Below are 27,840 nucleotides of genomic sequence, written 5' to 3' on the forward strand. Positions count from 1 at the left end.
CCCCAGGGCCCCGGCGCTCCCAGCGGGGCAGCCCCGGGCGGGGGAGCCGGGCGCGGATAAAGCGGCGGCGCCGAGCCCGCTCCCGCTTCTCCCCTTCCCGCTCCTCCTGCTGCCGCTCCTGCCGCCCGCGGCGATGCTGCGGCTCCTCCTGCTCCTGCCGCTCCTCGGCGCGGCCGGCGCCCTGCCCGCCCCGCTGCTCCGCCGCCGCCGGAGCGCCTCGCTGCCGGCCGGGCCCTACCAGACGCGCTACCTGAGGCAGCAGGTGGGAGCCGGCTGCGGGGGAGGGAGATTCCTTCGGGAGCGGGGGTACTTTCCTCTGTCATCAGCCTCACTCGAGCCGCGGGCGGGACACGAGTGTTCGCTGCAGGCTTTTAAAATAGTGCTGAGTGCCGCTTCTCTTCGGTAAAATATTCCAAGCCGTGAGTGTTCCGGTTAAGCGCAGGTATTTAACGTGTCGGTGGTCTGCGCTCTTCTGTGCCCGTATTGCCGCACACGGCACTCCGTGGCTGCACACACATCGCACTTGGGAGCAGCACTAGCGTGGGGATTTTTGTTTGTTTGTTGGTTTAATCACAGAATGGTTTGGGTTGGGAGGCACCGTAAAGGTCCGTCTGATTCCACCTTCCCCCCCAGCCATGGGCAGGGAGAAATAGCTTTTCCCTGGATGAACACAATAGGAAAATAGCTTTTCCCTGGATGATGATATCCATTTCGTTTTTACCTTTTTTTTTTTTTTTCCTTTTATACGTTCTCTGTGTTCTTCACGCATGTATCTGTAGCTCTGTAGCCCGTTGTACTAGTGGCTGGTTTTTCTAGTTATTTTCTATGGCCTTTCCCTAGACAAAACAAATTCCAGAGCTCCAGCCCCAGGGGGCACAAGGCCCCTCTCCTATCTTGGCTCTTTCAGGGAGCCAAGGTTGAGAACAGCTCTTGGAGATACATTTCATGGACAAAGTACAGCTGGTGCCAAAGGGGGGACTCCAGAGAAGGGGCTTGACCTGGGGGGAAATTGCATCACCACTTGTCCTCCCAACTGCTGCTTTTTATTAATTATTCTGATTTCTCAAAACCTCTAAAAATATACTCAGTCCTGTGGGGCTGGGCTTCTGTGGACATGTTTTCATAACTGCCTCTGAAAGCCTTCAATAAAGATCCACTTTTATGTTACCTCCTTAGTAAAATTATCTCGAGTTTCATTAGAAAAAAAAGGGCAAAAACAGAACATGAAACAGATTTCTATTGCTAACTTGGACTTTGTCATCCTGTCTCCTCCAGCAATTCCTTGGTGAAATCTATGACATGTGGATAGAAGAGAGGGCTCTGCAGTGTCTTTAAGTGTTGGTGTGGTTTTATTGAATCAGACTTTAAATCCACCTTGTTCATAGATTTTCATAAAAACAGTCAGCAGGTCCTTGGGTGTGTGGAGCAGTGTCTGCAGCGTCCCTTGTTCTGTACCTGGGTTTCCTGGGGGAGGCAATGGTTGTTTTTGCTGGGAGGCACAGTAAGGGAAGAGGTGGATGTTTTCCTAGTCCTAGGACTCTGTTCAGAATCAGGCTTGGAGCATGTGTCTGAATGTCATGCCCTGGTCTGCCCAGAGAGCGGTGCAAAGGAGATGTTTAATTTAGGATAGAATAATAAAGATAGAATAATTTAGGTTGAATAGAATTACAGAATAGTATTATTTAGGTTGGAGAAGACCTTTCAGATAATCTATTAATAACCCAGTACTGCCAAATGCACCACTAAGCAAGTGCCATGTCTACACCTCTTAAAAATCTCCAGGGTTATTGATTCAACCACTTCTCTGGGAAGCCTGTTCCAATGTTTGATAACTATGTCAGTAATTTTTTTTTTAAATATCTTATCTAAGTGTCTCTTGGTGCAACTTATGGCTGGGCATCTTGGATGATATGTGGATTGGATATCTCCTGTTTCAGCTTTCTACAAGGTGAAGTTATGGTGGAGTGAGCACAATGGGAAGATTACACTCACAGAGAGAACACGTGTAAAGAAAACAGATAATCTTTGTAAGATTATGCTAAATACCTATGGAATAATTTTAGGGTCAAGGTCCCTGTCATTTGAGGTGGAAGGTAGATTTGGAATGATTTTAGTGAGAAATACATGCACTGAGATTAGTCTTCTGCAGATAGTGTTAATGGTTTGGGAATGCTCCTGTTCCGGGGATCTCCCTGCATAAATCACAGAATTCCTGTGTCTTGCCAACATCTCTGCCATGTCCACTCAGGTAATTATTTGAGATTTGTGTCCTGCATTACCTCCTCTAAGAGCCCTGGGCTTGTATTGTGAGCATAGTGCAGATACTTGGCAGTGTGTGGCCAGCGCTGGCCAGGACACCACTCCTGCAGCAGTGCTGTAATTAACCCTAATTGTTGTGGCACACTGGCTGTTGCACATTGCTGTCATAGTATCAGTGACACTAATTCTGTGCTGTGAGCTCAGCCACCCTTTGTCACACTTCTGTCCTCACCTCCGCCCGGGGCCGTGCTGTCACCTGGCTGTTTCCTCAGCTCTGGCTCTGACAGCCCAGCTGCCATCCAGCTGCCAGCAAAGCACCAGAGCTGTGATGTGGTTGAGACCTGTGGATTTTGGGACATAGATAGGTATTGACAGATGGGAGGGAAGAGTCACAGTAACAACCTATTGTAAATATTGATGCCACATCTTGTTCACCCTTCTGTCTCTTCGTCTCATGCCTCAAGCACAGCCATGTTGGCTGAGAGCGGCTGCTGCAGGAAGGAGGGAGCCCATTCACCAGCCTGGAAATCCTTGCTTTCCTTGTCCAAAGACTTGCTAATATTGTTGAACAGAGTGTGAGAGGTTTGTTCATCGAAGATTTGAATTCTGCTGCATGGCACTTAAAGATACAGGGGTAGCATGAGAGGTCCAATCACACAGAGAGCATAGGACACACTGTCGGTAGCACAGTGTGTAGAACTGATGGCATTCAGCCCTGATAAAGCATGCACTCAGTGCTGTTGTCTGGCAATTTGTAATTGCATTATTGTTCTGTAGTGCAACATAAAATTATGTTTGTGATTAACATGGTAAATAAGGTGGGGTGATACTTTGCCACCTCTCAGGATTGTTGAAGTTTAATTACTTACATTATATTTCTTATGATATGAATTATCTGCTTGTGTTCCTTCCTGCCAAGTCTTTCTTCTTAGCTAAGGTTCCTGATTTGATTCTTGTTTCTCTCTTTAGTAATTTTCATCACAAGTTGAAATAATTTATCTAAAAGCATTCAATATAAAAAAAATACTTCATAATATGGCAAAATACTATGCTGTCACATAGGAAATGTTTTTATACCTATTAATATTAAACATACCTTTAAATAGAGTCTTCAAATACTTAATACTTCTACAGAAGAAAACTTTGAAAGTGTAAATAGATTTCTTACGTGATTTGTTGCCTAAAAAGTTAGTTCTTGGTAACTGTGAATAATTTATGGAACCTCTGGGCATGACAGTCTATAGACATGTAACATTGTTTGAGTGTCTAATGTGAACTTTTACTGTGAATCAGTGACAATAAAGTCTGTTTTCATAAAAATGGGGAAATAACAGGGTCAGAGCTAAGCTTAATGCTCATTGCATTAAACTTCCTCCTGTTTACCACTTTAAGTGTCAGACATCTGTGATGATGGGGCTAAAGTCTAGAATATTGAGAAATCAATCAAGCAGTGCCTGTGTCACTGTGACTAGCATCTTGGCTTGTTTGCTAACTTGTGTATGCATTTAATAACTTTTATTATTCTGTCTTGGAAGTGTGATTTTTTTTTCTTTTCCTCTCCCTTCAAAAGTAACTGATGTCTTTCAGCCCTCTGCTCCTCCTATGTATGAGTGAAATACAAAGTTTTAACTCCAGTAAAAAGGTACCTCATGCAGACCTAGAAGAGGAAATGGTCCTTGCAGGGGAAACTGCCATTCAGCCACATCTTTAACAAATTTTGTGTGTTTAGGGGATGATTATCTCCTTTATAGCTTTTCTGAAGTATTAATGTGACTTTGTAGGCAAGTCTGTGGTAATTTGTTTGCCTGCTACGCACTTGGTTGTGATTTGTGTGTTAAATTAATCCATCCAAAATGGAACTTTACAGAGAGAATGATGTGTAGAATGTACAGAGCTGTATCAGGATCACCGCTGCTGGGATGGCTTCTTTGTAAGCAGCTGGGTCTGTGACCGCAGTTCAAATTCATTGGAATGACTTGGTGAGGCATCCAAGATCCATCTAGTTCTCTTTACCCAAGCAGAAATAACATTACAGCATACTGAAGAGGGTCTGGAGTCAGTCAGTTCTGGCTTTTGGGGAGCCTTATCTTGTACATTTGTGTCTGTCTTTGACTGACATACCAGTGTTACAAAACCCACAGCCTGAGGAGTTGTAGTGCTTTATATGCAGCACTGCTGAGAGCATGATGCCTTAAAATTGCTGATATTTGAAGGCTTCTCAGTGACAAACTCATCTTAGAGAGGAGAGTGGACCTGGTGTCTCTTCACTCAGTTTGATAATTGATGGCTGTGTGAGGCTCTGTGCTGAGGAACCTTCACCTCAATCACAGTTTGTGAATTGCTGTGAATTTGTCTAAGAACCAATGTAACAAGTACAAATAAATTTTTGTTCAGCAACTTCCTGAGCCTGGTCCTTCAATCAGATTGTCTTTTGAACTAATACATGTCAGTTGTGTCACCCCTTCCAAAAGAAGGGTTCTGATTACATTTCATAACTTCCTAGGTTTCAGACCTATGTCAGTATCTTGTAACAAATTCACATGAAGTCTTTGTGCTCTGAAATGCATGCACACTTCATATTGTGTGTACATAAAAGGAAGATATGTTGGAGCTTCAAAGTGATGAAGTTTAAAAAGTAATGCAATTGGATCCTTTCTGGCTTTATTAGGGGTTTTTAACACCCTATTTTTTATTACAGACTGAAATTCTGAGATATAGAAAATAAAAGCCCTGATTGAAAATGTGAACATTAGAATGGATCTAAATGTTTTTTAAACCTAATGAAGTAGTTTTCTATCACAGGTCTGAAACTTGCTTAGGAAGACACTGAGATGGGTTGAGGTTATAATTTTTAATTGTGGTTAGCATCTTATTTAGCATATTATTGTGACTCAGAATAGTAACAGATGTCGGGAATAGTTAAGATGGGTTTGTTTTTCATGCCTGGCACCATAATACAATAGCACTTTTGGCTTCTGGTGAAGGAAAAAACAAAGTGCTTTTTACAGAGCCCCTTGGTACCAATTAAAAGTTATGCCGGTGTTTAGAGAAGAAGTGATGTTGATGTTTGTCTCTGAGGTGAATTACTTGGAATATGTGTTTTACTCATCAAGTAGTACAGGGGTTCTTGGCAGCTCTTTCTCTGTGATTTCACAGCATGATTTAAAATGGGAACTGTAAGCTATAAACCAGGAACAATAGCTCTTACTCAGTGAACAGGAAAACGGGGAAGTACTTGTTAAAGCTTGTCAGTGAAATTTTATTTTTATGCACTACTTATCTGTGGGGTCACAGTGCAGACATCAGCTTCTCAAATTAATCAGGAAACAATTTCCTTACAACTTGCAGCCTCTTCCTTCAAGTGAGCAATTAATACTAGTGACTCAAAAAACATCAATAATCACTACTGCCTCACTGAAAATGAGCATATCTCACTAGCTTTAATTGTTCAAAGCTGTAATAGGCTACTGAAAGATTTCTGATAGACTGTCTTGATTAAAGAAAGTCTAAAGAACAAAACAGTAAGCAGAACTGCCTATGGCTGAAGTAGCAAGCCGTTCCCAAGCCAGATGTGCATGAGAACTCCTGTTGCCTCCATTAAATTTGGCTTGTACCATGAGATTCTACAAGTTGAAGTAGAGTCTTAGAGCCGATTTTTTTTTTTTTTTTTGGTGGGGAGATATGGAGGAAAATGAAGTTCAAAATGAAATTTTATGCTAATGAGTTCTGTATCTATTTCTTCATCTGACTTTGATCAAAACCAGCCATCAGTATAAGTTGTTGTAGATCACACAGATAATTTGTAGCATTTTGCCAAGAGAGAGACCAGAAGTCAAACTTGATTATTTAATTTTAAGCTTTCAAAAATCAAATACCTTAATTTATTTCATACATCCTGTCATATTTGGATTTTATATCTAAAGCTGTGAGGTTTTAAAGAAATTTAGTGGGGGTAAGCCAGGCTGTACTGGGCCATCTTACTAATATTCACAAAATGGTTAATTTCTTTGTTTTCCAGGTATGTCAATTCAGAGAATTAAACATACAAAGAAGAATGGGGATTGCATTTCTTTAAAGCACAGTCAGTAGATACCCTTTGCCTGTGGTGTAATGGGATAATTTTTTTTATTTTAAATTTCTAGTTTGTCTTGTGCTTTTGTTCAGCTCTAGCATGCATGTAGTATATTCTGATATTTGGTGCTGTTATAGTGCTGCTGTCAGGTGTGCTGTGCGTGGTTGTTGTTCTCTAAACACACACAGTGAGCAAAGAACAAAACTTCTGATCCTTGTGGGCTGTTGTTTCTAACTTTAAATTGATGTAACAGCTTTTTCCATTATTCACATCTGCCGCCAAGATACAGAGCTTATGTACAAGTTGACCCTTGTGTCAGGCTTGAAGCCAAAGTGGATATGTGAAGATGAGCTGGAAAAGGTGCTTGTGGAGGGAAATTTGAGATGTTTCTCTCTCCTGCAGAGGAGATGGCTCACTGAAAAGCCTGCCTGCATGGGATACCATGGAGCCGTGCTACTGTGTGATGTCCTTTCCCTCTGATTACCAGTATGGACACGCTCGGTGGTGCAGGGAGCCACAGATGATATTTCCCTGAATGCTGCTGGTTTCCCCATCATCCTGTCTACCAACATCTTGCAGCTCTTCAAGCAGAAGTTGTTCCTTGGTGTTGCAAGCTTGACAAGCAGCAGTTGCTACATGGTATTTTTGCTATTGCATCAGGGCTGCAGAAGTAATTGCTGCTTTCCTGCTTTGTTTTGTGAAATTTTCTCTCCCCCCACCTCAGCGCTGATCCGAATTGGTGGCTACTGAATGCATGATCCACAGTGGCACGTGTAAAACACTTAGCCTTTTAGTGCTGATAAATTGCCATCCCTGCACTGAGCTCTTGTCATTTAGTCTGTGCCCTGCCTAATTAGAAGATTATCTGGATAGATGACAACACAGTTTTCCTGTTTGTTGTCATTGTTCATCTCTACTTCCTTGGATCCTCGTTTCTAGGATTGGCAATAGAAAATATAATACAAATAATAGCGATTCAACTACGTCTGGGAGAATGATAAAGCAAATTTGTTTATAGTTGTGAAAACCTGGGAAATAAAACAGTTGTAACCTGGATTAAACCTTTTAAAATGTTTAGCAAATTAGACAGTTCTAGACCTTTTTGTGGTAGAGGTAGATCTGGTTTAAATATTTGACTAAATAAAAATATTATCTTGGATCTGAAATGCTTTTTCCCGTGTCTTTACACAAAAAAAAAAAAAAAAAAAAAAAAGAACTATTGAGGAAGTCTTTCAAATGAAAACCATGTTCATCAGAAATGATGAAACTTTGCAAATTATTTTGCTTAAACAATTAGTCCTACACAGAGCTTTAGGTCACTCTTTAAAAAACCTGGAATGCTTTTATGCTGCTTAATCTGTGACATATTGACATTTCACATCCAATTTTTTCCTCTCCTCTGAAGTTAATCCTCTGAATGTGATGGATTTGTAATTCGATCTGGAAGGCACATGGAAAATATTAGTGGCCTTTGCCTGTTAGGGGTTTGAGAGGCCTTGCACAAGGGTCACTTTGTTCTTGCTGGTGTATTGCAACTCTGCTTTTTTCAGCCTTGAGAAATCACACCTTGTGAAGTAGGGCTCTGAGCTGGTTGTTCCCCATGCCTTGCCCCATCCCTTGTCCTGTGGAAGAATTTCCCCAGGAAAATAATACCTTGAATGGAAGCATCACATTTGGGGTGTTTACTGCCATAGTGGTTCATTGCAGAGGTATGTAGCTGGTGGAGTCTGAGCAGCACAAGCCTCTTTGTTGCTCTGAAAAGAACCAGGTGGCAGGGGAACGGAGACTGGTTAAGGAGTAAAAGCTGAATGAAGAGATTCCTGCCTTGGTCACCCCATTCTCCCCCTTGTGCTGGAGCTTTGTGGCTCTCAAGTCTAGGGCAGGAAATGGTGAGAGTGCCTGTGGTGGTACTTCTTCCAAATGGAGGAGCTTTAACAGCGAATAGCATCTTCACTGTCTGATGGAGGATTTTAAAGCCTAAATGTGTTTATGGACTTCATTTTTACATGGTAAGCAATAATCTGGAGGTTCAGTTGCAGCACAAACCTATTAATGGTTTGGGGAAGTTGAAATCAATTTGTTTGTGTTCTCATTAGCTGGTTGGGCTTCCGACATAAAAATAACCTTTCATCATGTACTGTTTGTTTCTAACAAGGGCTGACCTGAGTACCCTGGTGCTTTCCTACAGCATATCCTGTCGCTGTTTAAATTTTCTTTGGTCTTTTCCAGTGCCTGTCCAAACTGTGTGACTCAGGGCAGGGGTAGAGTTCCTGTCTGAAGTTTTCCTTGTTCGTGTCTTTTAATCACTGAAGAGATAAATCAATGCTAAAAATCAGACTTCCTTAAACATCAAGAGCAGGTGCTGTGATTTCTGCATCATAAGAGAAGCTTCAGAAAGATACATGAAGTGTAGAATCATAAACACATTTAGGCTGGAAGAGACCTTTAAGATCATCAAGTCCATCTGTAATGTAGCACTGCCAGGTTTATCACTAACCCGTGTGAATTATCAAAGGCCAGTTCATTCTCATGGACACAGTTGCAGTGATAGATTCTTTCTATTACAAGGATTTGATCCTAACCCTGCATTTGCTCTGGGGGCATGGCTGACTGGAAGCTCATTATAGTCAAGCAAATCTTGGTAACAGTTGCCCTAGGCTATTTCAATAGTTGAATAGAAATTGAAAACTATAAATAGTCAAAAAGCATGTCTATTGTTGTCCATATGGTTTGGTAAATGTGATGGCTTAACAATTAAAATTAAATCTGGTGAGCAAAACCTCTGAATTATGGATCTTGTGGAAAATAACAATGACAGAGGCAGTCCTGGCTTGGATGAGCATACTCTTTGCTGGGTGGAAAACTGGCTGGATAGCTAAGCCCAGAGAGTGGTGGTGAGTTGGGTTAAATTCAGCTGCTGGTCTTCTGGAGGGCAGGAAGGCCCAGCAGAGGGATCTGAACAGGCTGAATCCATTGTCCAAAGCCAGTTGTATGAGGCTCAGCAAGGCCAAGTGCTCAGTCCTGCCCTTGGGTCACAACAACCCCAGGCAGTGCTGCCGGCTGGGGGAAGAATGGCTGGAAAGCTGCCCAGGGTAAAAGGATCTGGCGGTGCTGGCTGACAGCAGCTGAATGTGAGCCAGGGTGTGCCCAGGTGCCAAGCAGGCCAATGGCACCCTGGCCTGGATCAGCACTGGTGTGGCCAGCAGGAGCAGGGCAGGGATTGTCCCCTGTACTGGGCACTGCTGAGGCCACAGCTCCAATCCTGTGCTCAGTTCTCGGCCCCTCACTGCAAGAGGACATTGAGGGGCTGGAGAGTGTCCAGAGAAGGGAAATGGAGCTGGGGAAAGGTCTGGAGCACAAGTCTGGTGAGGCACAGCTGAGGGAGCTGGGGGTGTTTAGCCTGGCGAGAGGGAGGCTGAGGAGAGACCTTAATGCTCTATACAACTTGTGAGAGGAGATTGTAGGGAGGTGGGTTTCTGTCTCTTAAGTAACACGCAATAGAATGAGAGGAAATGGCCTCGAGTTACAACAGGGGAGGTTTAGATTGGATAGTAGAAATCTTCACTGAAAGGCTTGTCAGGCACTGCAGCATGATGTCCAGGGAAGTGGTGGAATTGCCATCTCTAGACCTGTTCAAAAGGTGTGTGAATGTGGTTCTTGGGGATGTGGTTTTAGGCTGGGCTTCTCAGTGCTGGTTTAATGGTTGGACTCAGTCTTAAGGTGTTGTTCCAGCCTAAGCAGTTCTGTTATTCTAACCTATGATCCTATCTCTTAAATTTCTGGTAATATTTACATTGAAGACTTTCCAGTTAGTGAGTTACACAGCCTGATGCAAAAAGGTGCAGTTTATATCTCCCTGCTCTTCCACTGAACACCAAATGATTATGCATTTCAACAGAGGGGTGCAAATCTTCAAACTCTGCTGTTCCTTGCACAGCTATCAGCCTTGAAAGCTAGGAATCACCCCATTCCTTGCATTTAAAATGAAAAATATGAAACAAAGCTAAGCTTGATTTTCTTGTCTTTTTTCCCCCCTCCCTTTCCTGCACAGAGCAGGGACAAACAGAATCTTAGCAGGTACCGGTGGGATGAAACTTCAGTCCTGGCAGGCTCAATAAAATCTGCCCCCCACCCCTTCCTCTTTTTTATACAGACATGACAAGAAAGTCCCTGCCCTCATGAACTTCAAATTTGAGTAGAGGAAGCAAAGGTTGTAAGAGGAAACAAAACTAATAGGGCCAGCTGACTGAACTGGAGTCCCCCACAGCCCATCAGGAGTAAAAGCAGGAATAGAAACACATCAGTGAAATCCCATGGAGGCTAAGGTCTACACTGCTGTTCACACAGGAGGATATCCTCAGGCTATCCTGTATCTTCCTGTCCTCAGGAAATCAGACAGGATGAGCCCTCGAAACAGCTCCATGTACATGTGGAGAGTAAGGCATAACTTAAAATCCCCTGGCTTCTCACCAGTAAAACAACTGGCTTGATTTCACATGGAATATCCAGTTTGGGGAAACAAAGCTATCGCATAGAGGATTGAAATTCAAGGCATCACAGAAAGGCTTTCAAATGCTCACAATCTTGCCAGAAACCCAAAAGCATAAAGCCATCAGGTGCTGATTTACCACCTCAAATGGTATTAGGTGCCTTTGGTTAAAAACTGCCCTGTGAATTATAGTCTTTTCTGGTAAAGGCTTGGCTTTGCTGCCCTGTCTGTGTAGTCACTGATGACCTTAAGGTGCTGCTGGGAAGGAAGTGGGTTTTAGCCCACATGTCCTGTTTTGTCTTTGTACTCTACTCATTGCCTGAGTTCCTGAGTACTTCCAGAAGTACATTAAGCAGACTAACATCTGTACAATAACTAACATCTGGTGAGCCTTTTTTGTCTCCTCCCCAGGGGAGATGTGTGGCAGAGTAGCTTGTTTTATTTTAAATGGACTTTTAAAGTAGCAAAAAAACACATTGCAAAAACCACCTTGAGATAAGTAATCTTTGAGAGGTTAACAAAATCACATGGTACATGTGCACTTACAAGATAAAGATACAGAAAGGTGCTGTGTAGTTCAAACAGAGGGCACCGAGGTGGAGTTTGGCCAGTCCTCCCAGTGTGAGTTTGTTCAGTAAACCAGTCTGGGGAAGGTGCCTCACCCTGAGCTGGTCAGCTGCACTTCTCTGTAGAAAGTTTTTCTGAGCTCAAGGATTAAAGCTGCTGACTTGAGCCTTCAGTCAGGTGCTCTCATCATCCTCATGGGCTCAGTGCCTTGTGCTGCCCACTGACATTTGTCCTCAGCTCAGGGAGTGCAGTTCCCAGCAGCCCTGCCTTGGGTAGCACCCACAGTCTTCCATCAGAGCTGCCTTGCCTCACAAGCCATCTGCTGTAGGTTTGCTTTTATTTTCCCCAAATGCTTTGTGAGTCTTTGCTCGAAGGTGTGCAGGAAAATACAAGGCTTTCTTAATTGAGCAGTGTTCACAAAGGTTTTTGTATGTGGAACTAAAATTTAAGTGTTCACTCTCCCATCCTGCCTGCCTCAGCTGACAAGAATTTCTCTTAAAAACTTATTCATAACTTATGAGTTTCAGTGCTGCTTTTTCTAATTTTATCCTTCCTCTTATTAGTATCAGAATGACTGTTCTTGTGTCAGTAGATGATAGTTTCATCTGTAAAACATTTCTGTTGCATCACTGATGATGATTGTAGTGTTATTTTTTATCAAACTTGCCACATAGTCCTGTTTACAGAAGCTTAGAATTTTAGGCTGAGTAACTGGTTTGCATTAATTCTAGAATTGTTTACTTTTAGAAGTGAACTGAGCCATCATCTCTTCAAACCTCCCACACAAAGCAGGGCCAATTTAAAAATTGTTTAGGATTGCTCAGGACCTTGTACTTACTGCTGACATCCTGGACATGGTTGTAATTATGAAAATTTTAATTTGAAAAAGCACATATCTGCTGGAATACCATAACCATTGTTTTAACCATCAGTTAAGGTATTTTAAGTGTGTTCTGAACAGGTATTTTTTTCCTTTTTGCTGTTGTGGTCTGGTTGTGAAAGTAATTGCTTTTATCTTACTTCATTTGAGAGTGCAGAAAAAACCTTTCTGGTTCAACTTTTTAATGACATCTGCTTAAGGAAAAAAAAAGCTATAAAAATACCTGGTTAATTTGAGTACTACAGCAGGCATCACTACAGTCGCTGGGGTTTATTACCTGTTTGCAGGCCCGTTCCATAAAGAATGGTGAGATACAGCAATTGTTTGAGACCCAGCAGCCCCTGTGCCCAGCCCTGCCCGCTCCTGCTGCGCACTTGGGCTACACAACAGCTCCATCTGCTGTTCCTCAACTGCAGCTCTCCTGTGTGTCCAAACCCTTCACCTCACAATTTTATATTGATTCTTGCGCTTCTTCCCTCTGGCTGGAAAAGTTTTAACACAATTTTTACTCTTTTGAGAAGATACTCCTTGGAATACCTCCACACCGTGTTTTGATGTTCTGGATTTAGAATTTCTTTAAATTTCTGGGCAATAACCAGCATTTGTGACGCTTTCGTTTCTGACTGCCTTACAAACCTTAGGTTTTGTTATGGTTTGGACTTTCTTTAAACTTATGTTGTATGTCTTACCCTTGCAAAGACAAGCTAGTACAAGGTATGAAGCCCCATCATCTAGAATTGAAAGAGTTTCTGCTCTTCAGCCAAGTAATGGCTACTTGTGATTTTTTTTTTTTTTTTCTTCTGGAGAAGTCTGGATTTGTGTGTGTTCTGCCTGGGATCTTACATGTGTCCACAGTTGGATGTGCTGTGAGTGTAAGGAGCAGAGGCAATCTAGCTGTTTTGGGAGTATCAGATTTCTGCAGATTGAGGGAGGAATAGCAAAGAATAACATGGCTGATGGCAGTGAGGGAGTGTACAGCATGTCAGAGTCAAGACAGAGGATCGTGACTCTTTGATCAACATGGTTACTAAAACCACCAAAAGAGAACTTAAACTCCTGTGTTTTTCTCCCTCTTGGTTTTGGAAGACAGACTCACTAGAGCATTGTGATTTTGTGGTTTGTTTTGGAGAAGTAGATTTGCAGATCACATCAGAGGAAAACTCCAGTAAATCACATCTCTAAAGAAAACTAGCCATAATTTGGGAAAAGATGTGCATATTGGAGTATCACTCAATTTTCTAGCTCCTGTGAAATAGGAAGAGTAAGATGGGCTTTAGAATCTGTTCTGCACAATACCCCATTGGATAAGCTCAGCCTGGCATCAAAAATTTTCTCTCTCTTTTTTTTTTTTTTTGCTTGGGTTTTTTTTGGTGTTTGCTTTGGTTTTCCCTTGGCACTCTTTTTTGTCTGTTGCATATTAGGTTGCTTGCACTGGTATATATTTTTGCCGTTAGGAAAGTTGAATACTTTTTGGGGTGTAGTCCTCTAGCTGGCACTCTGGCTTCAGGCAGGAAGGATGCAGAATCAAGTTCTAAATCTAAATATTTAATTTTACTTCATTTAGATGATTCCATAAAAGGCAAGCAGGACACATGAGGCTGTTTTTCCTATCTCTGGCAAACAGCCTAACAAGAAATTTTAAATAGAAAAAGAATTTCTCCCATTTGCAAACAAACATGGACAAAAGATGTGTTAGTTGTACTTTCTAACAGTGTTGGAGTTTATCAAAATATAGGGTGACTTTTTAGATGTGCCTTAACAGATTGTTCTCTTTAATTGTCCCAAGGTCTTATGACCAGAGACTTTTTCAGTTGCTGACCTTGTTCTGCCTTTCTGCATTTAATCACTCTTAATAGGTGAAACTAAAATTAATAGCTGTGCAGGTGAGTTGTCAGTGTGAAACAAGCCCAGTGTGTGCTGGCAGTACTGAAGCTCAGTGAAAGAGCACTGAAACATGACATGATATAGTATTACCATGTGCTTAAGAGTAAGGAGCAAATGGTCTCCTAGAGGGAAACTGTGAGAGTACACAAAATAGCTTTATTTGGCCTGGAAGCAGTCACTGAAGTTACTTGCTGAAGGCAAAGACTTTGTCTCTTGTCTGTCCACACCGTGCCCAGACCTCCATGTGCTCCTGCTGTTGCAGCAGTGAGCTGCAGCACACGCACCCTCCCACTTGAGTCCAAGAGTGAGTAACCCCTGAGGGAGTTCAGAAAAGACATTTTGCAGCAGACTGTGCATCTGAAATAAGTTCCTGTGCTCTCTTTGACCCAAAGCAAAGATAAGTACCTAGTGTAGAGTAGCTGGATCCTGCAGCTCAAGCATTAGGCTTTTTTGAGCTGCCCAAAGGAATCTACCTAGCAGGTATGTCACTGTGATATCAGCAAGTGCTTGGGTTTGGGTGCAGTCTGCTGCTCTTGAGCTTTAACTTGCAGATGTCCCCAAAACAGGGAATATGAAAGTTTGTTTCCTGTAGCAGCTGGGAGGTGTGGCACAGTTTGGGTGTGAAGGAGATGGATGGGTGAGCAGAGATCCTCAAGCCAGCAGATGTCAGGCTGTTACCACCAGCAGGAACTATGACAGGAAAAGGTGGATTGATGCACTGATAAAAGTCAAAATTGGGAAGCTACAGGTCATCTTCAGCTGATGAATAAAAATAGTGAAGAACTGTGAATACATGGTAGTTAAGTAAGATAGGTCTTCTGGAGTAACTCTGTGGTTTGGTTTGATTTATTTTTTTAATATTTCATAGTAAAAGCGTGTATGGGTATTCCAGAATAAGATTATGCCTATGCAGGGAGTGACTTGCAGAAGCAATTTACTTGTAAAAGCACCACTTTCCAGTGTGGATGAATTCTAGGGAAAGAGTCGAGGTGGATAGTAAATACAAAGCAGTGTGAGTAAAAGCTGGAAAAAAATGATTTTAGGAATTGAATTTCTAATGAGAGAATAAATCTAACACTGTGGGGTTTGGGTTAAGGGCTATGATGAATATAGGCTGGTAATATTTGTAGAGCAGTGGTAAACAATAAAAACTCACTTTCTAACAAGAATCTGTTTAAATTTAATTCTTATGCCAGAAAGAGGAGAGAAAGAAGAGGTGGGATTTTTGTTGGTTTTAGTTTCAGTTCTTTTTTGTTTAGTTTGCTGGGTTTTTCTTAGTAACTATGCTAGTAAGGTTTTCCTGAGACTCAAAACATCCTGTGATGACTCTTTTTACTTGTTGATACAGTTTTATTGCATGAGGTACTTTGTGACCTCTCAGCAGATTTGTCCAAATTCCTAAATATATTTAGAATATCTGTTAAGTAGGATGCTATAAAAGGGGCATGGATTTTTTTTCTTAATGCCTGAAGATAGCATTTTTCCTTCAGTATAAGCACCTGTAATTTGACTATTTTTTTTTCACAAAGCAGAAATAATTTGATGAATTAGGAATATAAATTAATTTAATGACATTTTTTTAACCTGTTAAGTAACTGTCAGCACTCCCAGTGGGCTCCAGGATCAGTTCTAGCTTTCTGACCATGTTGCTGACGCTTGTTCGTACAGATTGATCACTTTGGATTTGATGAAAATGGCACATTCCAGCAGAGGTACCTGGTAGCAGATCAGCACTGGAAGAAGGACAATGGACCAATTCTGTTTTATACAGGCAATGAAGGAGACATCGAGTGGTTCTGCAACAACACGGTAGGTGGCAAACAGTGGGATTGCAGTCCTGCCTGCCAGCCATGGCATCCTGAAAAAGGGAGGGGGAGCAAGAAGACAGTCACAGGAGGTCATTGAAGGATAAGTTTGTAATGATTGCTGTGGTTGTTATAGGAGGAAGAGGAGCTGAACAAAAGCATAGAAAAAGTTTAAGGGGGTTCAGGGTCTGTTTGAAGCCCAAACAAATAAGGGGATACACTTCTGTTAAATTCCTGGGGCAGTGAAGAAAATTTCCAGAGGAAACACCATAGTTGCCCTGAGCTAATTCAGAATTTTGGACCAAATGAAACTGTAGTACTTTAGAGTCCCCAAGTAAAATGGAAGGTTTTCGTGTTTGGATTTTTGTTTCTGTATTAAGAAAAATGTGAAGAAACTAGAAATCAGAGCCAGATAATTCTTGTTCTCTACAGTACCTGTGGAAGTTTTTACTTTCCTGACTGATACAAATGCAGAATGGAGTGTGTGGGTATTTTTCAGACATTTCAATACAAAGTCAAGTAACATGATAGGAGGTGGCATGTGCTGAGCTCAAAGCCACCAAGGACTGCTTGCAGGCTTTGTGCTGCCAGCTGATGATCTCTGTCTGCTTCTTCTCATAGCTGGTAGTAACAAACTCTTATCAACAAGTAATGACAAGTTGTACTTTTTTATTAGTTGAAAATAAGTGTATTGCAATGCTCCAGATTACTGGTTATTGCCAAACAAATTTTGTGTTTTCTGTAATGTAGTCCTAGGTCAAATGCATGGTTTTCTCCTGTAGCCTGTTTTATTTCCTGTGTGTTAAGCTTGTGCCATAGGAGTTCTGTTAAATTTCCTATGTGTAGTCACAAAACAAGGATATTTAATATTTTGCAGCATTGAACTATACATACTGTCTTTGTATATATCAGCTGCCCTGGGTTGATACCTGTTTTGTGTGTTTCCTTACTTAAATGATACCTTAAAACCAAATTGCACTCTGTCTTTCTAGTGGCATTTTGATAGTGATAGCTTTCTAATCAAAGAATTGGAATACACCAGATTGAAACTAGAGACTTTTAAACAAGTTGAGTCGATTATTTTTAGTGTCTGTTTTCCTCCACCCAGGGTTTTATGTGGGATGTGGCTGAAGAACTTAATGCCATGTTGGTATTTGCTGAACATAGATATTATGGAGAATCTTTGCCCTTTGGGAATGAATCTTTCAGTGTAAGTGTCATCTTTTGTCTTCCTAATAAATGTATTTCCTACAAACATAATTCTGCATATTTTAATTCTTGCCAGGGCATTGAGTGTTAACTTGAGTGATATATAACTCTTTTGTAGCTATCAATTCTAGGGTAAAAAAATAAAACCAAACTAGAAGGTTCTTTTTAGTGCTTCAAGGGACACCTGCAAAGAATATTTCATTTGTTCTCAGGCACAGATTTAGACTTGTGATTTCAGCTGTACACCTGATTTTAGCTGTAGCTGCTGGGGGGAATAGAAAGCCTGTTGCTGGAAATCACTTGTGCTGTCCATAACCTGTCTTCTTTCTCTCAGGATTCCAAGCACCTCAATTACCTGACATCAGAACAAGCTCTGGCAGACTTTGCAGTACTTGTTGAGTACTTAAAGACAACCATTGCAGGAGCCAAGCACAGTCCAGTCATAGCTATTGGAGGGTCTTATGGAGGAATGCTTGCAGCCTGGTTTAGGATGAAGTATCCCCATGTGGTGGTTGGGTGAGTGTGCTCCTCCTGCTTAAACACAGCAGGCATTTGTTACTGCTGTGCTATAAATGTTACTGCTCTGGGAGAAGTACCATAATTCAAGCTGGCGTGAATTTTTCAGCACTGGGAGAAGGATTCAAGTTACTTTGGGAAGAGGCACTGTTTGCCTGACAAAGGCAACTGTTGGTCAGCAGGTACTGGATGGTGTATTTTGTCAGATTTGTGAAAACAACACGTGAACACTGACTTGGTACCTAACTTTTTAGGGTCTCCAGACTTTAGGCAGGCCTTTAATCTCTTCAATACCCTAGTTACCCTCTTGGAAACAAGCTGGAGTGTATATTTTCATGGACTGGGCCTCTCTTCATTTGAGTTCACACAATGCCTAGTGAGAAAGACCTAATTGATAGGTGAGAATAAAAAGCAATAAAGTAATCAAGTCTGAATTCCTACCTTTTGTTTGCTGATATTATTGTACCAGTGTCCAAGACTTATATCCTCCAGCAGCCTTTTGCATACAGACCTGTGGAGTAATTTTGCAGCATTATGGTTGGTTCATCTAGAGCCCAGTGTCCAAGCTGAATTATAAATGCTGCCTAGATAGTTGCTATTGGGAGGGTATGGAAGTCCATTTTGCAGGGACTCAGGATCTTTTTATGTCCTTTTGCAGAGCTCTTGCAGCCTCTGCCCCAGTCTGGCAGTTTGGTGACCTGGTTCCATGTGGCACATTTTTCAGCATAGTGACCAATGATTTCAAAAAGAGTGGCAAGGGCTGCTCAGAGAGCATCCGGAACTCCTGGAATGCTATTAACCACCTTTCCTCAACAGGTAAGACCTCACCAGTGCTTTTTCAAAGAATAGTAAAGATCAGGAGTGTGTTATGACTTTCACCTTTATATGTATTGGGTTTTTGACTAAAATTTGATCTGCTGTGCTTGTATGTGTGTGGAATAGTTTCACTAAATTTGTTAGGCTAAGTGAAAATGTTTTTTTAGTAGCAGCACAACTGATGTATGTGTTAACAGTACAATACACTAAATATTGTTTTATTCATTTATTTTTATTAAAGATGCAGGTTTGCAGTGGCTTTCCAACACATTTCATTTGTGCAGCCCCTTAAAAACTCCTCAGGATGCTGCTGTCTTGAAAAATTGGCTGAGTGAGACATGGGTAAACTTGGCTATGGTGGATTATCCCTATAAAGCTGACTTCTTGCAGCCTCTGCCAGCTTGGCCTATACAGGTAATTTAGAATCAGTATTTTGTGGAATTGACTATTTGGTTCAATTAATTCTCTCCTCCTCTCCTAACTTGCACCTTTTCCTTTGTTTTCTTGGCTCCACAGAAGCAATGTGCTGAGAAAAGACAACCAAGATAATATCTTGTGCACATCTTGGTTTGTTGCCTAACTGCCCCTTGTAGGTGTAACAGGGCAACATATATATCAACAGCCCAGGAGAAAAAAGTGCCAGGGATGACTGAGAAACCTCAGCTGTCCTGCAGAGCTGTTCTTGAGTAGCAGAAATGCTGCACTAAAAGCACACACTATTAGAGTTTCTTATGTCAGAATCAGCTGACAGAGCTTGCAACAAACAAGTTTTGAACCTATGTCCTTTTTGGTGTGGGAAAACCAGTGAGAGAAAATGTGGGTCTCCACAAACACACTCCTTGCAGGGTCCCTTCTCAAAGCAGAACCTCTTTTTACACTTGCAAGCCTTTGCTTGTTCAGTTCTCTTTATCTTTGGAGTGTTCTTATTCTTTTAAGACTCTGGCTGAATTTCCCTGCAGGACTTGGGTTACTGTGTGAGGTAGGTAAGGTGTAAGTATTTTAGGCAGTAGTTAATTATAAAATAAAATCTTCCCCTTGTGTAGAGCTGCCTGATGGAGGAGGGAGGGAAATGAATCTGTCCTCTGTGGCTGTCTCAAAGAGCAGAATAAACACCTTGCAAATTATTTCTGCTTATAAACCTAACCCAGAAAAGGCCACTACCCATTGGACAATACTAATGTATGAAATTTGATTTATATAAGTTGTTAAGATACTTTATTTTCTGAAACAGTAGCTCTGTTAGGACTCTGAGGGCAAGAAAGGGAGAGGGAAATGTGGACTTGATGATCTTGGAGGTCTTTTCCAATGTTAATGAGTGGCTGGATTTGTATTTTTATACATATATATGTATGCATATATGTGTATATATATATGTATGTATGTATGTTGTTTAATCTGTTCTCTCCTGTGATCTACCTACATCAAACTGCAGGGAACCCCAGTTGATACCTGGAGCTTCTATGTTAGATATCTGTATGTGCTGTCTTTAATTACAGAGGTACTAAATACTATTTGTTAAATATAATCAATTTTAAAGTATGGAAAATGGATTGAAAATTTGGTGAATGAAACATTAAGGTGGAACTGTTGGGTTTTTTAAAAAAAATTTTAGTCAGGAAATGCAAAGTTTCAGGTTCCTCATAGTAGCATGCATTACACATATATGATACTGCATTTTGTGATAATCAGGGTATATGACTTCATAGACACTTTCTGGAAGTGGTCTGATTGTGGAAAATAAACGAATATCCTACCAGGTGTCATGTATTAATATTTAATTACTATAGATTGAGATGACTTCTTATCTCTTCATTGCAGGAAGTCTGCAAGTTCTTGAAGGATCCCAGTCTCTCTGACAAATTGTTGCTGCAGAATGTTTTCCAGGCAGTAAATTTATATTACAATTATACAGGAGAGACCTCATGCTTAGATGTGTCACAGACTGCAACAAAGAGTCTGGGTGAAATGGGTTGGTACTACCAGGTATGCTCACTAATCTTTATAAATTGTAAGTCAGTGGTGGTTTTTTAATCTAGACCTGATGAGAATTGTCATTTAGCTGTCAATATATTGTGCCAGAAGTATTGATGTGTACTGATGACAAACATAGTCACAAACCAAGTGTGATTATAGTGGGGAAGGCAAGGCAGAGAAGCAGCTTTCCCAGGAGGTTTAGATTGTATCTTCATTATCTAGCTACTTGCCGAGTTTCAGCTGTTCACTGACTGGAAAATGATGTACAGCAGACAGTTGTAAGTTGTGTAGGGCAGTCATTGTATGAGGTCTAACAAGGCCAGGTGGTGGGTCCTGCACTTGGGTCACAACAACCCCAGGCAGGGCTAGGGGCTGAGGGCAGAGTGTCTGGAAAGCTGCCCAGGGTAAAAGGCCCTGGGGGTACTGGTGACAGCAGCTGAACCTGAGCCAGCAGTGCCCAGGTGCCAAGAAGGCCGATGGCACCCTGGCCTGGATCAGCACTGGTGTGGCCAGCAGGAGCAGGGCAGGGATTGTCCCCATGCACTCAGCACTGGTGAGGCCACAGCTCAGATCCTGTGTCCAGTTCTGGGCCCCTCACTGCAAGAGGACATTGAGGGGCTGGAGAGTGTCCAGAGAAGGGAAATGGAGCTGGGGAAGGGTCTGGAGCACAATTCTGATGAGGAGTGGCTGAGGGAACTGAGGTGTTTAGCCTGGAGAAAAGGAGGATGCTGAAGAAAGACCTTAATGTTCTCTACAACTTTGTGAAAGGAGATTGTAGGGAGGTGGGTTTCTGTCTCTTAAGTAACAAGCAATAGAAAGAGAAGAAATGGACTCAAGGTGTACCAGGGGAGATGTAGTTTGCATATTAGGAAAAATGTCAAGCACTGAAACAGGCTACATAGGGAAATGGTGGAGTCACCATCCTGGAGTTTTTTAAAAGATACTATGCACTTAGGTACATGATTTAGAGGTGGACTTGGCACGTTTTGGTTTATGGTTGAGCTCAGTCTTACAAGGTCTTTTCCAACCTAAATGATTCTGTAGTAGTTAGGTAGTAATTACTGATCAAATGCTGTTTGAGCCTGCCTTTTTAAATACTGCAGTAACAGCTTTTGGATGTTGTCCTCAGAATATACTCTATTGACCTGCCCTTTCTTTCAGACTTGCACTGAGATGGTGATGCCCTTGTGCACAGATGGTGTCCATGACATGTTTGAGCCTCAGAAGTGGGACTTTGATGCACTTTCAGAAGAGTGTTACAGGATGTGGGGAGTGATGCCTCGCCTCTCTTGGATTCTTTCTATGTATGGAGGAAAAAACATCAGTTCACACAGCAACATCATCTTCAGGTAAGCCTTGTTTCAACTGATGGTGTAGTGTCTTCCACCAGTTTGTGTTTCCAGTGTAGAGAATCTGCTCTAAATAGCAAAGGCATCTGTCTCCAGCACTGCAGCTGAATAAATGATGGGCATGCTTTGTGTTGCTGTTGAGAGTAAAATGGTCAGTCTGCAGTGGCCAGAGAAGCCAACTGTTCTGTTACTGCCTGTGTGACTCTAAAACAAGCATCTGAGCTGGGATTCTGCCAAACATCTTCTTTCCATGTGGATTCTTTCTTACCTTGTGGCCAAATTCCAGGTTTCCCATGCTGGTGAATTCCTACGTTTGTGAACCCAAAGCTCTGTTGCTTTACACACGAAAGGAAAGTCTAAATGAGTTCTAACTGTAACACAGAACCTTGGTCACCACAATTACTGCTCTGAGCGATAGCCTTGTGAAGGGGCTGGCATTGCATTCCTTTTTCCCTTTCATACAGAAAGGAGAGGGAAGTAACATTGGGAGTTTTTCTGTTACTGCCAACAGCTTTTTCTTTTGGTGGCATTTAGTCAAGTTTCAACAAACTTGTGTAAGATCTAGCTACAGAAATGTTTCTATTTTTGTAAGGAATACTGGTAATACAACAAAAGTTTGTCTGAAACACATTTGTATGTGGACAAAAAGTGAAAGAAATGTTTCAGTCTAGCACAAAAAACTAGTCCATGCGGCTTGCTCTCCATTCAGCCTTCACTTCCCTGACTTTTAAGATTAAACTCTGCTGTCTTTGAAGGGAGGTTCATGTGGTTTTACTTATGCTGTGAGGTGATTCAGGTGAGTATTGTCTATCCATTTTATGTGGGTGGGAGGTGTTCCACAAACCCATTTGAGACCTCAGGAGTCATGACTTGCTGTACACATTGCCCACTGTGGGAAGCTCCTGAATATGTAGTCCTCTGTGCTCTGGTTAAAATTTTGCAAGGCCTTTTCACAGAACACCTTGCCACTTTTACAAACCAAAGTTAGAATTAGTCTTTTGGATGTGGTAGATAGGTATGCATTTTAAAAGTGGAAAGTTCTCACTTGAATTGGGGATTATTTTCTGGATCACAGCTGTTAGTGTCGGTCTGTTTGGCTGCAAAGGCCTTTTGCTTTCCTCTTGTTTGCCTCTTGCTGTTTCTGTCCCAGCAGGATATCTACTCTGGAGGGAGAAATGCCACCCTTTTTTGGAAAACTTTTTAATAAAAAATATTTGTTGGTTTCTGCAGAGTGTTGCTTATTTCCAAGGCTGCACAGCTCTGTACAGTAGAAATCTGCTTTGTAAGCGATAGACAAACAAACAAATCTAAATAAGTGTTTAAGAATTTATGCCAGCTGAAGGAGCTGGAAATGAGAAAAGCCTGAAAGCAACCAAATGAATGTTAAAGTAGTGCTGTACACACAAAGCTTTTGGATCTCAAGCTGGGATGTTTCTCTTCAAACAAATACATTGTCAACACTGTACATTTTATATAAGAGCCTTTTATCCTCAAACACTGCTGAGTGCTTTACAAAAAACATCCCAGTGTTTACCAGGGGATGTGGCTCCCTGTGGGCTGAAAAGGACTGTGTTTCAAGTGACAGGCAACTTGCACAACAGTGTAGAGCAGGAAGGGAAAAGTACTCCATCTAAAGAGAACCACTGTAGGGTGGATTTATCCAGACACAGTGGGATTTGGCCAGGATGTTCAAACTGGTGCTGCTGCTTCTCCCTCTGTGAGCAGTACATCACTCTGCACAGTCACACTGTTGTTTGTACTGTGTGGGATTAGTGCAGGGAATTCCATTGCCATTCTGGTACCTTCCTGGAGTAATGTAGTGTGCAAGTGGTTATTTAGGCTGTGGGCAGGTGGTAGTTGCCTGTTCTAGGCAGTACACCTTTATTAAAGCTAGCCTGAGGAAATTGGTGGTTTCAGAACACTGTTTCACCTTTCTCTTCCAGCAATTTCCCCTCTTCTTATGGGAACATGCTGTGTACTTCTTGAGGAAGTGTTGCACAGTGGTGGGAAGTGACATTTTAACATTGCTCATACACATGGTGGCAGAGAGCTTGTAGCAGTTGTGGTGTCTCATCATCAGTGTACTGGGTAGTCAGAATCAGCCCAGGTTATATCAGATAGTATGAAATTTGGTCTGCACAGTGTAAAAATGGGGGTTTTCAATCTCAGTGAATCACACTTAAGTTGTAGGCTTCTGAGGCAGGGCACCCACAATATCCAGTCCTGCACTGGCACGGGAGAGGCAGAAGGAGAAGGCTTTGTTTAAGAGATTCTGGTGCTCTGTGCAGAAGGGAGACTTGTTAGCACTAAAGAAGGGAATGGAGGCAGAGAAGAGAAGACAGAACAATGTGTTGCTGAAGAGAAAAGGTTAGAGAAAAAAGTTAACAGGAAACATGACAATTGTGGAGGGTGGTCATGTTAAAAAAGGATGCACAGACAGTGCTGCTACAATTGTGTAAAACTTCTGGGCAGGACAGGAGGGCTGAGGAGACTGAAGAGAAGATAGGAAAGGGAACTGTGTGCTGTGGGATAGGCAGAAGCCTGTGGATGCTGTCAAGGAAGTATATGAATTGAAAACAGGACTAGCATGCTGATTTTTGCACTGATTTTTTTCTAAGTCCTGCTTGCCTGGCCACTGCTAGAAAGAATTGTCTGACTTATTCTTTTTCTTCTTTGGTTTATACTGGGAAATTCCTGCCCTGTGAGATGGGCAACTGAGTACTTACATGCTTGCTTAGTTTTAACACATAAATGATTGATTCCAGTTGGAATTATCATAATCTGCAAAAACTGTAGAGATTTATGATTTTGTGGTGATCCCTCCATCCCCCCCCTCCCTTCAAGTTTCACTTCCCAAACTGCGTCAGTGCCTCTGGTGCCATCCTTTGGAAGGAGCTGCAGAGGATGCAGCCAGAAGCTCATAGAAAAGCCTGTGGCATGCTTAGCTTCCACATGACTGGGACCAAAAGATCCAAGTTCATGTGCATCATGGGTCTCTCAGCAACTCATTCCCCTGTTGCCAAGGTGCTCTGCTGATTCAGGTGACCTTTTAAATCCAATGCTTTTGGCTTATTGGGCAGCTCTCAATGCTTTTTGTTTTGCAGATACAAAATGTTTCTCTTGTCCTAAGTCATATTTAGAATCACTGAAAGTAAAGAACTACAGAGACTCAAGATACTTTGTTGTTTTGGTTTTTTTGCAGTGGTGAAACAAGTAAAATATTAGTTTAGACTCCAGGTTTTTACTTCTAGTTTTTTCTAAAAAGGCTTTTAAAAAAAATCATTATTTTACTGTTATTTTCTGGTGCTACCATTGTGGTATTTTTCTAGCTGCATATCTCTGTGTCAAGGATGTTTTAATGTCTTAGCTTCTTCTAGAAATTTACCCTCTCATACCTCAGCCCATCTCTGACATTTCCTTGTGGGCAGGCCCAGTGTTTAAAGTGAGAAACAGATCTAGGTTTGTGTAGTTCCACAAGTATATGGATGTTGCTTTCTTTGTGCAGAAAGATGGGCCATGTGTGGGAAGGTCATTGCAGTAAAGGAAAATGAGATGTAGTTGGGGTTATTGGGTCAAGTCCAAAGCTAGGAATGAGATGGAAAGCTCTCTCCCAGCTGAGCCATTGGCCTGTTCAATGGACTATTCTTTGGAGCCAGATCTATAGTGTAAGGAATTGTTAAAATTGTTCAAGGATGAGGGAGGAGGGGAAGTAAATGCTCTTAAATTGTCCTGTTACAGAGGAAGAGTCAGTTTAGACAGTTTTTTAGGGATATAATCTTCATTTTCATAGGGTTGTTATTAAAGTCAATGCACTAACAAACCATCCAAGCATTTCTTTGCAAAACCAGGTTGGCCCTCCGCTGAAACAGCAAAAGGTAGAACTTCCTAAAAATTGAGCTCTAAAGGGTCCAGTGGGTAATTTGTTTATGGCAGACTGTGAAGAAGGAAAGTAAAGTGCTTTGGTTTGGGAGTTTGGGCATGTTTTGGTAGAGGGCAACCTGAGACTTTAATGACAATTACAGGTAGCAGCATATTTCTCTTCACAGGTTTTTGAACTTTTATATGTTATTATCTGAATTAGCAGATAATTAATGAGAAGTGTAGCCTTGCTTAAGCTGCTGATAGCTCCATACCTCTGTCAAAAAGTTGGTTCTTAGCAGAGGGGTGGGCACAAGACATTCAGACAGGGCTGAGCTCTGTTTCTGTTGCTGCACGTGCAAAACTAATAGAAATGTTGATGTGAGCTGCAGCCTTGCTGCTGACTGCTGTGCACATGTCCCCTAATGAAATGGTCTTTCCTTCCAGCAATGGTGGCCTGGATCCATGGTCTGCAGGTGGGGTGACCCAGAACATCACCGATTCCCTCGTGGCAGTTGTGATCCCGGATGGAGCCCATCACCTGGACCTGCGCAGCCGCCACCCTTTGGACCCCAAGTCTGTGCAGCAAGCTCGAGCCATGGAGATCCGCCTCATGAAGGAGTGGATTGAAAAGGCCAGGCACAGCCACTGAAGTGCTACTGCAACATCTGTGGCCATTGCCCCTCTCTTGGCTTTGCTGGCAGTAGGGCCAGGCCTTGTGATACGGATATTGGAGCATCTCCCTCCTCACCTGCAGCACAGTGGTCGCCATGGCTTGTGTCCATGAGAGAGGCAGGCAGCAGATGGATGGAGAGCATGCTCAGATGATAAACTCCAGTCAAAGTGCATGGATTGAGCTGCCTGCTCTGGTTTGCTTTCCTCTTCTGCTCTTCTCAAATGCTGTGCTTTACTGCACAGTAGTGGGTTTCTGTTCTAGGCTTGTTGCTCTTCTCACTGCACTGAGTGATTGTTCCAACTGCTGGTGTATCCAGCAGTGGATTACATGGGAGTGCTGTTGGTAGTGAAACTCTTGCTGCCTCCAGTGTGATTGAATTTCAGACATCCTCTGCTGGTGGAGATAATGAGGGAACAGAAATCACATCTTACTGTGATGTTTGGTGGAGATGTAGGGAAGGCCTGGGGAAAGTGGCTGTGCTGTTTGTAAGGAAACTAAACCCTTACCCAGCCCTTACCCTTTGGAATCAGTTTTGGAAAAGAAATAAATATACGACTTTTTTCCTACCTAGTTTTCCAGCAGCTTATTAATCAGTGGATTTTTGTATTCTGTGCTGTACTGAATGGTCAGGGCTGGGCCCAGACTCACTCTGCTGATAACTGGCTGAGCATGCAGAATCTGCATCAAGATTTTACTACTTCTTTGGTATGAGTCCTAATTCTGAGATATGTCACTATCTGTGCTGATGGTTACCAAAGAAAAATGAGTGTATTTTGTGTATGTATGTGTGTGTATCCCTCACAAATACTTAGCTTTTTAAAATCAGGAAGCTTTTGAAGCTATTCTCTTGAAGAGCAAATGGGACACTTGTGCTGGCTACATCTTATGAAGTGACAAATAATTGGGGCTGTGCCTTGTGTGGATTCTTCCCTCCCCTCCATTCTGTGTATTGTTCAAATTCTGCATGATCTGTTTGCTGATGGCTCTTCAATAAAAGCCTTTTAAAAAAATTGTTTGCTAGACAAACTATTGAAAACACAGAATGCAGCTATTCCCTTGGATCAGCCCAAAGCCTGATGCTGAGCTCACCAAGCCAGGTGCACTGGCTTTCTGTAAGGCTTCCAAACCAGACAAACTGCCCTGATTCATGAGACAGCATATTTGACATTAATAAATGGCTGGGGCAGTCCCCTTGTTTTCCAGCTTTGGCTTCATTCACACTGCAGCCCTTCTTCAGAAAGGATTCTTTGCAGTTTAAAGGACAACTCTGTTTTAGAATGACTCAGGCAAGTCTTCATGTCCCCAGAGTTTTAAAATTCCATCTCTGTTGAAAAGTTTTCTCAGCTTTGGTGGTATGCCTGACAGTGGAGTATATTCCTAAGATCCCAGGTGGCCTTTTCTGTTTCCAGTCTCCTCCTGTCCTCTGGGAACAAAGAGAACCCAACACTGAATTTTTATCTTTTCAAACACTCCCTAGATAGCAGAT

General features: G+C 42.1%; 1 protein-coding gene across 1 annotated transcript; it reads left to right on the forward strand.

The window, feature by feature from the left end:
- The first annotated feature begins 33 nt into the window (after positions 1 to 33).
- Positions 34 to 27,345, forward strand: PRCP (prolylcarboxypeptidase). The gene is made up of 9 exons (XM_058825225.1): positions 34 to 262; positions 15,820 to 15,960; positions 17,065 to 17,166; positions 17,500 to 17,681; positions 18,340 to 18,497; positions 18,739 to 18,911; positions 20,316 to 20,480; positions 21,633 to 21,820; positions 26,126 to 27,345. Exons 1-9 carry the CDS (start codon positions 134 to 136, stop codon positions 26,328 to 26,330), a joined length of 1,443 nt encoding a protein of 480 aa, XP_058681208.1. The 5' UTR covers positions 34 to 133; the 3' UTR covers positions 26,331 to 27,345.
- The last annotated feature ends 495 nt before the right edge of the window (positions 27,346 to 27,840 follow it).

The sequence above is a fragment of the Ammospiza caudacuta genome, chromosome 2 (genome assembly GCF_027887145.1).
Source record: "Ammospiza caudacuta isolate bAmmCau1 chromosome 2, bAmmCau1.pri, whole genome shotgun sequence".
NCBI lineage: Eukaryota > Metazoa > Chordata > Aves > Passeriformes > Passerellidae > Ammospiza > Ammospiza caudacuta.

Coding starts and splice junctions, on each gene's coding strand:
- PRCP (XM_058825225.1), top strand. CDS start 134: ATGCTGCGGCTCCTCCTGCTCCTGCCGCTCCTCGGCGCGGCCGGCGCC. Junction 15,961..17,064: donor AGTGGTTCTGCAACAACACG/GTAGGTGGCAAA, acceptor TCCTCCACCCAG/GGTTTTATGTGGGATGTGGC. Junction 18,912..20,315: donor TGCCAGCTTGGCCTATACAG/GTAATTTAGAAT, acceptor TCTTCATTGCAG/GAAGTCTGCAAGTTCTTGAA.